General features: G+C 43.5%; 1 protein-coding gene across 1 annotated transcript in view; it reads right to left on the bottom strand.

Annotated features, from left to right (window-relative positions):
* Positions 1–13,989, bottom strand: part of KIF24 (kinesin family member 24) — a 46,650-nt gene that overhangs the window by 19,342 nt on the left and 13,319 nt on the right. The window contains exons 5-6 of the mRNA XM_084832799.1: positions 9,072–9,287; positions 6,324–6,411 (exon numbers count right to left, since the gene is read on the bottom strand). Of these exons, the coding sequence (XP_084688925.1) occupies positions 6,324–6,411; positions 9,072–9,287 (304 nt within the window). The remainder of the gene's footprint in view (positions 1–6,323; positions 6,412–9,071; positions 9,288–13,989) is intronic.

The raw sequence follows: 13,989 nt of genomic DNA, 5'->3' as shown, positions 1-13,989 counted from the left end.
GGCGGGACAGCTAATACTTTGGAAGACAGAAACAAAATTCAAAGTGATCTGGATAGACTGGAGCGCTGGGCAGAAAACAACAGAATGACATTGAATAGGGATAAATGCCCAGTTCTGCACCTAGGAAAAAGAAACCAAATGCACAGTTACAAGATGGGCAATACGTGGCTCAACCACACTACAAGCAAGAAGGATCTTGGAATTGTTGTCGATCACAAGCTGAATATGAGCCAACAATGTGATGTGGCTGCAAAAAAGGGAAATGCTCTTTTGGGCTGCATTAACAGAAGCATCGCTTCCAAATCCTGGGAAGTACTAGTTCCCCTCTACTCAGCACTGGTTAGGCCTCATCTGGAGTACTGTGTCCAGTTCTGGGCACCACACTTTAAGAAGGATGCAGACAAACTGGAGAGGATTCAGAGGAGGGCAACAAAGATGATCAGGGGACTGGAAACAAGGCCCTATGAAGAGAGACTGAAAGAACTGGGCATGTTTAGCCTTGAGAAGAGAAGACTGAGGGGAGATATGATAGCGCTCTTCAAGTACTTGAAAGGTTGTCACAGAGAGGAAGGCCAGGATCTCTTCTCAATCATCCCAGAATGCAGGACACGGAATAATGGGCTCAAGTGACAGGAAGCCAGATTCCGGCTGAACATCAGGAAAAACTTCCTGACTGTTAGAGCAATACGACAATGGAACCAATGACCTAGGGAGGTGGTGGGCTCTCCCACACTGGAGGCGTTCAAGACAAGGCTGGACAGCCATCTGTCAGGGATGCTCTGACTTGGATTCCTGCACTTAGCAGGGGGTTGGACTCGATGGCCTTGTAGGCTCCTTCCAACCCTACTATTCTATGATTCTATGATTTTATGACAACAATTCCAAGATCCTTCTCACTTGTAGTGTTGTTGAGCCACGTATCCCCCATCTTGTAACTGTGCATTTGGTTTCTTTTCCTAGGTGCAGAACTTGGCAGTTATCCCTATTCAATGTCATTCTGTTGTTTTCTGCCCAGTGCTCCAGTCTATCAAGATCACTTTGAATTATGTTTCTGTCTTCAAAGGTATTAGATATCCTGCCCAATTTTGTATCATCTGTAAATTTGATTAGCATTCCCTGCACCTCCTCCACCAAGTCATTCATAAAAATGTTGAAGAGCACTGGGCCCAGGACTGAGCCGTGCAGTACCCCGCTCGTTACTTCTCCCCAGTTGGAGAAGATCCCATTGATAAGCACTCTTTGAGTCTGATTCTGTAGCCAACTGTGGATCCACCGGATCGTTGTTTCATCTAGCCCACTTTGAGCTAGTTTGCTCATCAGGATATCATGGGGCACTTTGTCGAAAGCTTTGCTGAAGTCGATGTATATTATGTCCACAACATTCCCACAGTCCACAAGGGAGGTTACCTGTTCCAAAAATGAGATCAGATTCGTCTGGCAGGATTTGTTCTTGACAAATCCATGTTGGCTTCAAGTAATCACTGCATTGTTTTCAAGGTGCTTACAGATGGATTGCTTTATCATCTGCTCCAGAATTTTCCCAGGGACTGATGTCAGACTGACTGGTCTGTGGTTCCCAAGTTCCTCCTTTTTGCCCTTTTTGAAGATAGGGACAACATTAGCCCTCCTCCAGTCATCTGGCACTTCCCCTGTCCTCCATGATTTCTCAAAGAGAATGGACAGCGGCTCTGAGAGTTCTTCTGCCAGTTCCTTTATTACTCTAGGATGCAGTTCATCTGGCCCTGGAGATCTGAACTCATTCAAAGTAATTAAGTGTTCCTTGACCTAATTGAGATTGCCTCTCAATCTCAAGCTGCAATCCTGCCCCTTCAGCCTGTACTTTGCCTTTGCCAGGGGGGTCATAGACCCTCTTTCAGGAGAAGGATGAGCCAAAGTAGGAATTGAGCACCTCTGCCTTTTCCTTGCCATCATTTTGACATCCTTATTTAATAGTTGAACCACCATTACTTTCCTCTGTCTTTTACTAAGCACATATCTGAAGAAAGCCTTTTTGTTGCTTTTAGCATCCCTCGCTAACCTCAGCTCGTTCTCAGCTTTAGCCTTCCTGACACCATCCCTGCAATTCTGTGCTACCTGCCTGTACTCTTCCTTTGTTGCTTGTCCTTCCTTCCATTTCCTATATGTGTGCTTTTTTTGTTTTCAGGTCATCTCTAAGCTTTTTGTGAAGCCACATTGGCTTCTTCTGCTGTCTTCCGCCTTTTTTTCTTGTTGAAATTGTTTGTAATTGTGGCTTTAGAATTTCCTTTTTTACAAACTCCCACCCATCTTGGACTCCTTTTCTCATTAGAGTCTCTTGCCATGGGACTTTACTTATCATTGTTCTGAGTTTATTAAAATCTGCTTTCCTAAAATCCAGGGTACGAGTTTGGCTACACTCGGCTTTTGCTTCCTTTAGAACCAGGAACTCAAGTATAACATGGTCACTTTCCCCCAGAGTTCCTGTAACTGCTACTTTATCCACTAAGTCATCTCTGTTGGTTAGGGTCAAGTCAAGGATAGCCGATCCTCTAGTTCCTTCCTCTACTTTCTGTAGGAGGAAGTTATCCACCACACAAGTCAGGAATTTCCTGGAGGGGCCATGTTTTGCAGAATTTGTCTCCCAACAAATATCGGGGAAATTGAAGTCCCCTATTACTACTACATCATGCTTCCTTGAAACATTGGCTATTTTCTTTTCAAAAGTTTCATCCTTGTCTTCTCCTTGATTGGGTGGCCGGTTGTAGACTCCGACCACCAGATTCCTTTTATTCTTTGCTCCATTTATTTTAACCCAGATGCTCTCGATGGGGCTACCAAGCTCATCCTCCTGTATTTCTGTGCAAAGACATGTATTTTTCACATATAGTGCAACCCCACCTCCCTTTCTGTTCCTCCTGTTCTTTTTGAACAAGTTATATCCTTCAATTGATGTATTCCAGGCATGAGAGTCATCCCACCAAGTCTCACTTACACCTATCAAGTCATAATTTCCCTCCTGTATTAAGAGTTCAAGTTCATTCTGTTTGTTTCCCATACTCTGGGCATTAGTATATAGACATCAAAGACCATGTGCTTCATGGTCTGTCTTTCTTCCTACATGTTTGTGAAGACTATTATTGGGTGCTATTAGAGCTGTTCTCTCGTTGCAGTGCATGAGCGTCCATACCCCCAACTTTACATCTCTCTTCCGCATAGGATTCAGTTTAAAGCCCTCCTGACAAAGTTCTTCATGCTGTAGCCAAACACATTCTTCCCAGCCTTTGTGAGGTGCAACCCGTCCCTTTTAGGGCTTTTAGTTTATTATGGGTTTTTTTTTTGGTATTTTCATTTTTATAATTTTATTCTTTTTTGTAAAATGCCCTGACAATATAAGTAAAGAGTGATATAAAGATGCCTATTATTAACAATAACAATTTGTTGTTCAGTCGTTAAGTCGTGTCCGACTCTTCGTGACCCTATGGGCCATAGCACGCCAGGCCTTCCTGTCCTCCGCTCTTTCCCGGCGTGTGCTCAAATTCATATTCATTGCATCGGTGATGCTATCTAGCCATCTCATCCTCTGCCATCCACGTCTCCTTTTGCCTTCAATCTTTCCCAGCATCAGGGTCTTTTCCAGGGAGTTTTCTCTTCGCATTAGATGGCCAAAATATTTGAGCTTCAGCTTCACTATCTGTCCTTCCAGTGAGCAGTCAGGGTTGATGTCCTTTAGGATTGACTGATTTGACCTCCTTGCAGTCCAGGGGACTCGTAAGAGTCTTCTCCAGCACCACAGTTCGAAGGCATCAATTCTTCGGCACTCAGCCTTCCTTACAGTCCAGCTCTCACAGCCATACATTGCTACGGGGAAAACCATAGCTTTCTTGACTTCCTACTTTAGCGTTCCAATCCCCTATGATGAAGAGGACATCTTTTTTTGGTGTTAGTTCTAGAAGGTGTTGTAGATCTTCATAGAGCCGATCAACCTCAGCTTCTTCAGCCTCAGTGGTTGGGGCATAGACTTGTGATGTTGAATGGTTTGCCTCGGATTCGTAAACAATAACAATAGGTACTGGTATAATTGGTGGTGGTGGTGGTGGTAGTAGTAGTAGTATACAAAGGAAGCAACTCTTTTACTTGTAGGATGTGATGATACAAGAAACAGTATTAAACTAGCCCTATAGCAGTTGTGATCTCAGGAACACCATGAGGAGATATTGAATTCCAAAACTATCAAAGAGATAAAGCTATAAAAAAAAAAGAAAAAGAAAAAAAGCTGCTTGTGATCTGAAAGATGGAGACCATCACACCAAATTTTAAGACAACATCATGGTTATTGCCATTTTAGGGGCACAGAGACTATTTCTGATGCTTTGCTAGATGGCTGCTATTTACAGTTAAATTTAATGGAATATAGCAGAGGAAAGCAGAATAGATTGTATTTTGGAAATAGAAAGATTAAAGCGCTTCTGTGATGTGCATTCAGCAAACACACATGTTCAAGCAAGCTTCAAAAAACAACAGCCGCAGAGGGCAGCACTGCCAAGCAAAAGCTGCAATGCAGAGTAGCTATGCACCTGTCGGTGAGAATCGCATATTCAGCTCTTGTTGCCAAAGAAGCTAGCTGCCCTTATGGTTGTCTTCTGGAGTGGCAGCAACGAAAATGTAGAGCTCAATGCTGCGGATGACTACTCAGAAGTAAGTCCCACATTGAGTTCAATGAGGCTTACTCTCAGGTAAGTAGCTGTAAGATGGCAGCTTTAAACAAAAAGGCTGTGGTTGCCTGTGGAGTTTTCGTTCAAATGTATGCATAGATTCTGCAGATCACAGCTAGTGCTTTAGTTTTGATTCTAGGTTCTTATGGGGAAGGTGGTCAACCCCTATTGAACACAAAAGAAATGAGCAAATGGCTGATCACTTTAGAAACACGGAGGCCTTGCTTTTACTGTTTTGGGATTAGCTTCCTGACATTTACCATTGTTTCACTTGACCCATTCCCCTGCTTTAAATTCTAAAAGCCTAAAAGTTTTGCCACAGAAAGGGAGCAGAGAACAAGAGGAAATGTAGTTCTTCGCTAGCCAAATGCAGTCTCCAGATTGCCCCATGTCCCATGTTTTCTTTCATCTTTTAAGTTGTTCCCAAGACATGACTTCTTATGTAAATAGCACCTTATGCGAAGGCCACCACAGAGAGTGGTCCTCCATGCAGCACGTGTAAGAACTGAAAGCAACTCACTTCACACTTTGACTCAGGCACACACAGCTTCTCTACATCAACACCAGCTGCCTACAGGGCAGTCTTGACTTGGTCGTATATGCTTTTGTCAGCAAGAGTACTACCCACCCCAAATGCAATCATTACAGTGTCCCCTGGAGAGCTGGTGGGTCAGGTTTAGGGGTGTTGCAAACACACAACATCATACCACACATTTCAGTTGTACCCTGACCAGAAGAGCAGGTCTGATCTTTGTGCCAGTTCCATGCCCTGGGGCTCACATTAGGACACAATTCCTCCTCATCCTATGACACAGTTTTAAGGGACTATTATGAATATGGTAGATAAAATGAATAGGGAAAATTATAGTCTTTCAACCCTACCGAGAAGTGGCAAATTTAAGGCAAACACTTCTCATTAGGTGTATTGCAAAACAAAACAAAAGAAAAACAATAGCACATCTAATTTATAAAATATATATAAACAGATTTTAAAATGTGGAACGTTTCAGCATAAAACGCCAACTTCAGTTACAAATAAGAGAGTGCTACCATACCACTTATAAAATGAGCCAGAACCAGTCAGGAACAAGCCAAACCTCAGTGACGGAAACAATGATTAACAGTCAGCACCTGTATTCAACAGCCAATCAAGCCGGATTAATAAACATCATGGCTTGTTTTATCTCATCCTTTACATTCATGTCGGGTTTCAGCTGGTATACTTTATTTGGCTTAATTGTTAATTTGACTGTAGCATGATGAGCTGGCCAACTCTGGTACCCAACTTAAGAATTATCACTGCTCTGCGATAACTTCCATGTCAGAAGAGGAGAACCTACAGTCCATGGGCTAGATGCGGCCCACAGAACCGTTGGCCTACCCTGCATTGACCCCATCCCCTTAGTCAGCCTCACCCCCTCCTCTCCTTCCCCACAGTTTAACTGGAGATGCTGGGATTCTGTTGCCCCACACCCTCTTCCCCTCTGCTCAGCTATTTCTTGCCATTCAGCTGAATAGTATGGGGGGGGGTTGCAAGGGAGAGGAGGTTTAAGAGGGCAGGATTGCAGATAAAGTTTACATGCACCACAGGCCCCAGAAGATCAAAAGGAATAACCAGGTGGTCAAAGTTACCTCTAGAAGTAGGTTGACGGTGTTCACTTGGACCTCACGCAGCCCCACTATCTGTACAATATGCTTACTATCTTCCCTTGCAAAAAGCCTGCAGAAGAAGCCACACAAATTAGGTGCTTTTGGAAAGAGGTTCAAACAAATATCAATTCTGTGTACATTTCTTAAAATGTACTTATTAAAAATATTTTTATCCAGCAAAAATGTGTTTCCACAAAACGTGCTTTAGGTGGACTGCAATCAGTATCCAATAATTGAAATATAATGGTATAACACAATCACTGAGACAAAACAACCAGTAAAATGACAAACAGCCAAAAAGAACCATGAGTAGCAAAAACAGATGCTCATGATGCTAATTAGCCAAAAGCTTGGGAAAACAAAATAATCTCCACCTGACTCCTAAACAATAACAGGGTGGGTGCTCTCTGGGAGGGTGTTCCACAAGCACTCTTGAGGAGGGTGTTCCACAATTGGGCCACCACCACAGAAAAGGCCCTGCCCTCAGTAAGCACCCAGCTAATCTCTGAATGTGCAGGGCACCTCCAATGATGATCTCAGTGGACTGACAGGTTCATACGATAGAGGGCAGTCTTTTATATACCCTAGGCAGTGGCTGTTTAGCTCCATACAAGTAAAACACAGCCTTTTCTGCTTTGGCACCCTGGCTGTGGAACGAGCTCCCTAGAGAGGTTCGCCTGGCACCTACATTGTACTCCTTTCAGGCCCAAGGGGACCTTCTTATTTTCCCAGCATTTTAGCACTCTAGTCTTTTAGTTCTGCTGTTTTAAATCTGTATTTTAAATCTCTGCATTGCTGCTAGGTTTTATTCTGGTTGTACATTTATATAGTAATTTTAAGCTTCCATATTTTATATTGTTTTATGTTGTACTTTGTGGTTTTCATTACTGTGAACTGCCCAGAGAGCTTTGGCTATTGGGCAGTACAGAAATGAACGAACAAACAAACAAACAAACACAGCGCTTTTACTTGTGCCATGAAACCAACTGGTATTTAAGCAAGCCAAAATATGTTCACCGCGACAGGTCCTTTTCAATAACTTGGCTACCATATTCCAAACAAGCTCCAGTTTCTGAATGGTTTTCAAACGTATAAAACACATTTCAGTAAGCTATCCTTGGCCTTCCCCCAACCTGGTGCCCTCCAGATGTTTTAGGTCACAACTCCCCACATATCTCGAGGGCATCAGGTTGGGGGAAGGCTGATCCAACTTGGTCATTACCTAGCCCAACCCTTTCCAAATGGTGCACCAAAAGAAGTTGGTTGAAGGTACTTCATGCCATGGATATCATTTCAGCATCCACATCAAGGCTAGATCTAATAGCACCCACAAGCTGTGGACCTCCTCCTTGAGGGGGTGCAATGCCATCAAGCACAGGCATTCCTCCCTGGTGAACTGAAGCACCCATCAGCAGCAGCTCCATCTGGTCTGGGTTGAGCTTCAGTATATTAGCCCTCACCCAGCCCATGACAGACTCCAGGCACCTCTGCCACATCTGAATTAGATGAGAAGCAGAAAAAAAGTTGGGCATCATTGGCATACCAATGGTGAAAGTAAGGAGAATCCTGCTGGATCAGACCAAAGGCTTATCTAGTTCAGCATCCTGTTTCCCACAGTGACCTCAACCTGATGACCTCACCCACTGCTTGAGAAGCATAGTTAAAACAATAGACATACAGCACCCTGATCCAGTGACCCATATGAATAAATGGGTCACGTTGTCAATTATGAAAGGTAAGGATCTAAAACTGCATTTCCCCCTTCCCCTAGTCAGCAGGGGGATAGTTCCGGCTGTACTTGAGATAGATACAGGGCAGTCAGCTGGAATTGTTTTTGTTTTTTAATTTCAAAGTATAGTCCACTCCATTCTGAAGTAGAAATAGCTGAAAACTTCCCAGTGGGGGCTCTGCATTTTATTTCACACTTGAAAATGCAGGGGAAGCATACACTGCTGAGTATATCAGCTAGGACAATCAGAAGTGGGAGAAATTAATTATGTTGATATTTAAATTATCAGCTGCCAGGTGCAGAGTTAATAACCCATGGAGATGACTGAATGTTGGCACTCTTCTGTCTCTATAGGGCTCCTATCAAATAACACACTCTGCTTCTGTGCAAGACAGCAGACCCTTTAGCACACAAACATCAACACATTTCTCAGGTCACCTTGCCAAAGGAAGGGAAAAAAGCAAACGTGACTGAGTCAGATGTGAACTGGAACTCTTCTGGAATTAATAGAAGGGACGATTCCTGGAAAAAAGTATTTTTAAAAGTTTGTGTGGTTGCTAGAATGGTCACAAAAGATAGAAAAGGGGAGTGGGCTTTTGATGGCTTTAATTGAGTCACCTATGTCAGCAACTCGTTTTATGAGAAGGGAGGGGGTTAGGTTCCATTCCCTTCAGCTAGAATAAACAGTCAAGTCAGCCACTGCTCGCCTCTAAACTTGCCTTTAGGGTGGCAACAGAAGGACCAGCAGATACTTCTCAGGAGGCCAGATTTGGCTCTGGGCCTCTTGTTGCTGATCCCTAAACTATATGTAAATTGAAAGTCCCCTTAGGCACAGTGAACAAGTTGCACGGTTCTTTGGATAGATTTTATTTTGCATCATTTTACTTAAAAAACACACCCTATCATCCCCAGGTATGTGTCTTCCAAGAAGCTTTACTTTCGTTCAATTCCACCTGATTTACAGTGCTTGTTTCAAAAGCTCTGTTCTCAGATTTAAGTACCTCTTCCTTCCATTTAGCAGGTCATAAAGCTGCCCACAGTAGATTTCATAAAAGCTGATCCAGACATGAAGGTCTTTTCTAGTCTGGGAAGTTTCTAATTGCCTGAAGATATCTTTAGCAGCCAAGGCATAGAGTCCGGGGTTTTGGTGAGTGCCAATCATAGTGTAGGTCTTACCAGCACCTGTCTGCCCATATGCAAAGCAAGTGGCATTGCCTCTGTAACAAAGGAAAGAGAAGTGCCTTTAAAAAGAGTAGTCTTCATTAGTATATAAAAGATTAAGATGTAAGACAAAAACTGACTGCCCAGACTTGATGGTCTTAAATTAATTCTGTGAGATAACCAAATACAGAGGTCAAGAAATAGCCACCAAGAAGCTTCTATATGTCTTTTTGCTGACTGTATTTGCTGTACTGAGGTCATCTTTAAGAGGCTTGACTGTGGAGAATGCAATGAAGCTTATGGATGGAGGTCAGTGGTAAAAGTAAGCAGGGACCATCAGGTACAGAATATCTGGGGGAAGTTGACACAGAGAGAGAGAGAGAGAGAGAGAATATACATACGCACTAAACTTCAGTGATGGTACAACAGAACCACTATAGGCTAACTTTTGCCATAGTTATTGCTGCAGACCTTCATCTGTGGCTAAGCAGGGCAATCATGGCACCCCTGTAAGAACATCTGGGCATTGGCTGATCTTGCCCTCCTTTGGACTCTGATCAGCTGCTCCCCAACCCTATTCCTCCATCCAGCTGCTGTCACACCTGCTCCGCCCTCTCCAGCCTTCTCAGACAGAACTACTGCATGATGCAGTGGGGATCATTTGGGGGCACAGCATGGGGCCATTTCTCATTAAACCAGAGCTATTGTTTATTATATTTATATTATACTGGAGAACAATTGTCTGTTTCTTTAAAGAAATGCTAAAGCCAAAGATCTGTGGGGACTGTGCTGAATAGGTATGCTTAAAGGTGCAGAAATGGAACCAAGACCACAACCACAGCACCTGCAGCAGTCTTTTCTGTGCTTATACCACCAAAAGAGACAGTTTTCAAGGTATACAGGGCTGAATTTATTCCCCAGGCTGATACAATAGATCAGATTGTTTGACTATGAAAACATGAAGTGTAGATTCAAGTCCCTGCTCAACTGTAAAACTCACAAGGTAATCACATCAAGTCACTCTCAGCCTAGCTCAGCCTTCCCCAACCTGGTGCCCTCCAGATTTGTTGGACAGCAACTCTCATCATTCCAAGCCAGCATGAAGGGCACCAGGTTGGGGAAGGGTGGCCTAACTTATCTATCATAACCCACCCTGAACATTTAGGGCAGACAGAAAAGAAATCCAAGCATGCCCAAGGCTGCAATCAACACACTCCTTATGTCAGAACAGTATTACTCAAGTCCTTGTTAAATTTGACAGAACTTCTCTGGAACGGAAATCAGCAGCTTCAGCTAGGGCAGGCTGATGACATTCCACACTGAGCCTTTATTTTGAATCAGCATCTGAAATCCTGGGTGGCCACAAGAGGCCACCCTTTTTCTAGCCAATAGTGAAATTACATGAAAAGCAGCAATTGACCATAATTCAACCCAATGCAAGCAAAGTGGCCAGCTGATGAGCTCCTTTGAATCTCAAATTCACAGTAAAAAGAGTAGCCATGGTAATCTCTTCCAGCAAAAACAAGGACTGCGCTGTAGCTCATGCATGGTCATACCACAATACATTTGTTAGTGTTTAAAGTGCCATGACCTGGTTGCTTTTACCATAAAAAGATATTCTGACCTCACATAGTTGTGGAAATAAATACAGGTCACTACGACCCCACCCCTTCATGGATCACTGCCTTGTTGTGGTGAAGGGGCTTGCGTAACTCAGTGAAGCCATAAGCTATGCCGTGTAGGGCCACCCAAGACGGGCAGGTCATGGTGGAGAGCTCTGACAAAATGTGGTCCGCTGGAGAAGGAAATGGCAACCCACTCCAGTATTCTTGCCAAGAAAACCCCATGGAACATATCACAAGGCTAAAAGAGATGACGCCGGAAGATGAGTCCCTCAGGTCGGAAGGTGTCCAATATACTACTGGGGAAGACCAGAGGGAATTTCCAAGTGGTGCCAGAAAGAGTGAAGCAGCTGGGCCAAAGCCGAAAGGACACTCAGCTGTGGATGTGTCTGGTGGTGAAAAGAAAATCCGATGCTGTAAAGAACAATATTGTTTAGGAACCTGGAATGTAAGATCAATGAATCAAGGTAAGCTGGAGGTGGTCAAACATGAGATGGCAAGACTGAACTTCGACATCTTAGGAATCAGCGAACTCAAATGGACAAGCATGGGCGAATTTAATTCAGGTGACCATTATATCTACTACTGTGGGCAAGAATCCCTTAGAAGAAATGGAGTACCACTCATAGTCAACAAAAGGGTGGGAAAAGCAGTACTGGGGTACAATCTCAAAAATGACAAAATGATCTCGGTACGAATCCAAGGCAAACCATTCAACATCACAGTAATTCAAGTCTATGCCCCAACCACTGAGGCCGAAGAAGCTGAGGTTGATCGGTTCTATGAAGACCAACAACACCTTCTAGAACTAACACCAAAAAAAGATGTCCTCTTCATCATAGGGGATTGGAATGCTAAAGTAGAAAGTCAAGAAATCACCAGGGTAACAGGCAAGCATGGCCTTGGTGTACAAAATGAACCAGGACGAAGGCTAGTAGAGTTTTGCCAAGAGTACACGCTGATCATAGCAAACACTCTTTTCCAACAGCACAAGAGGCGACTCTACACATGGACATCACCAGATGGTCAATATCGAAATCAGATTGATTATGTACTTTGCAGTCAAAGATGGAGAAGCTCTATACAGTCAGTAAAAACAAGACCTGCAGCTGACTGTGGCTCAGATCATGAGCTTCTTGTTGCAAAATTTCAGCTTAAATTGAAGAACGTAGGGAAAACCACTAAACCATTCAGGTATGACCTCAATCATATCCCTTATGAATACACAGTGGAGGTGAGGAATAGATTTCAGGGATTAGACCTGATAGACAGAGTGCCTGAGGAACTATGGACGGAGGTCCGTAACATTGTTCAGGAGGCAGCAACGAAATCCATCCCAAAGAAAAAGAAATGCAAGAAAGCCAAGTGGCTGTCTGAGGAGGCTTTACAAGTAGCTGAGGAAAGAAGGGAAGCGAAAAGCAAGGGAGAAAGGGGAAGATATATCCAACTGAATGCAGAGTTCCAGAGAATAGTAAGGAGAGACAAGAAGGCCTTCTTAAATGAACAATGCCAAGAAATCGAGGAAAACAATAGAATGGGAAAGACTAGAGATCTTTATTTATTTATTTATTTATTTATTTATTTATTTATTTCTATACCTCCCAATAGCCGAAGCAAGAAAACTGGAGATCTCAAGGGAACGTTTTGGGCAAACACGGGCATGATAAAGGACAAAGAAGGCAGGGACCTAACAGAAGCAGATGAGATTAAGAAGAGGTGGAAAGAGTACACAGAAGAACTATACAAGAAAGATCTTAATGTCCCTGATAGCCATGATAGTGCGGTCACTGAACTTGAGAGTGAAGTCAAGTGGGCCTTAGGAAGCATTACTGACAACAAAGCTAGTGGAGATGACAGTATCCCAGCTGAGCTATTTAAAATCCTAAAAGATGATGCTGTTAAAGTGCTGCACTCAATATGCCAACACATTTGGAACACTCAACAGTGGCCACAAGACTGGAAAAGGTCAGTTTATTCATTCCAATTCCAAAGAAGGGCAATGCCAAAGAGTGTTCAAACAACCGTACAATTGCGCTCATTTCACATGCCAGCAAGGTGATGCTCAAAATTCTACAAGCTAGGCTTCAGCAGTATGCGAACCGAGAACTATCGGAAGTACAAGCTGGGTTCCGAAGAGGCAGAGGAACTAGAGATCAAATCGCCAACATTCGCTGCATCATGGAGAAAGCAAGAGAATTCCAGAAAAACGTCTATTTCTGCTTCATTGACTACGCTAAAGCCTTTGATTGTGTGGATCACAACAAACTCTGGCAAATTCTTAAAGAGATGGGAGTACCAGACCACCTTACCTGTCTCCTGAGAAACCTGTACGAGGGTCAAGAAGCAACAGTAAGAACCGGACATGGAACAACAGAATGGTTCAAAATTGGGAAAGGAATACGACAAGGCTGTATATTGTCGCCCTGCTTATTTAACTTATATGCAGAGTACGTCATGAGAAACGCCGGGTTGGATGAATCAGAGGTCGAAATTAAGATTGCCAGGAGAATTATCAACAACCTCAGGTACGCATACAATACCACCCTAATGGCAGAAAGCGAAGAAGATCTAAAGAGCCTCTTGTTGAGTGTGAAAGTGGAGAGTGCAAAAGCTGGTTTGAAACTCAACATTAAAAAAACGAAGATCATGGCATCTGGTCCCATCACTTCCTGGCATATAGAAGGGGAAGAAATGGAAGCAGTGACAAATTTTATTTTCTTGGGCTCCAAGATCACCACAGACGGTGACTGTAGCCATGAAATTAAAAGACGCTTGCTCCTTGGGAGGAAAGCTATGGCAAACCTAGACAGCATAGTAAGAAGCAGAGACATCACCTTGCCGACAAAGGTCCGCATAATCAAAGCTATGGTTTTCCCAGTAGTAATGTATGGCTGTGAGAGCTGGACTATAAGGAAGGCTGAGTGCCGAAGAACTGATGCCTTCGAACTGTGGTGGTGGAGAAGACTCTTACAAGTCCCCTGGACTGCAAGGTGGTCAAATCAGTCAGTCCTAAAGGACATCAACCCTGACTGCTCATTGGAAGGACAGATAGTGAAGCTGAAGCTCAAATATTTTGGCCACCTAATGCGAAGAGAAAACTCCCTGGAAAAGACCCTGATGCTGGGAAAGATTGAAG

Source organism: Heloderma suspectum, chromosome 2, assembly GCF_057233095.1.
Source record: "Heloderma suspectum isolate Gila_16-S chromosome 2, 16-S_ref, whole genome shotgun sequence".
NCBI lineage: Eukaryota > Metazoa > Chordata > Lepidosauria > Squamata > Helodermatidae > Heloderma > Heloderma suspectum.
Note: the sequence above shows the minus strand (reverse complement) of the source record. Positions and strands in the feature narration are given on the sequence as shown.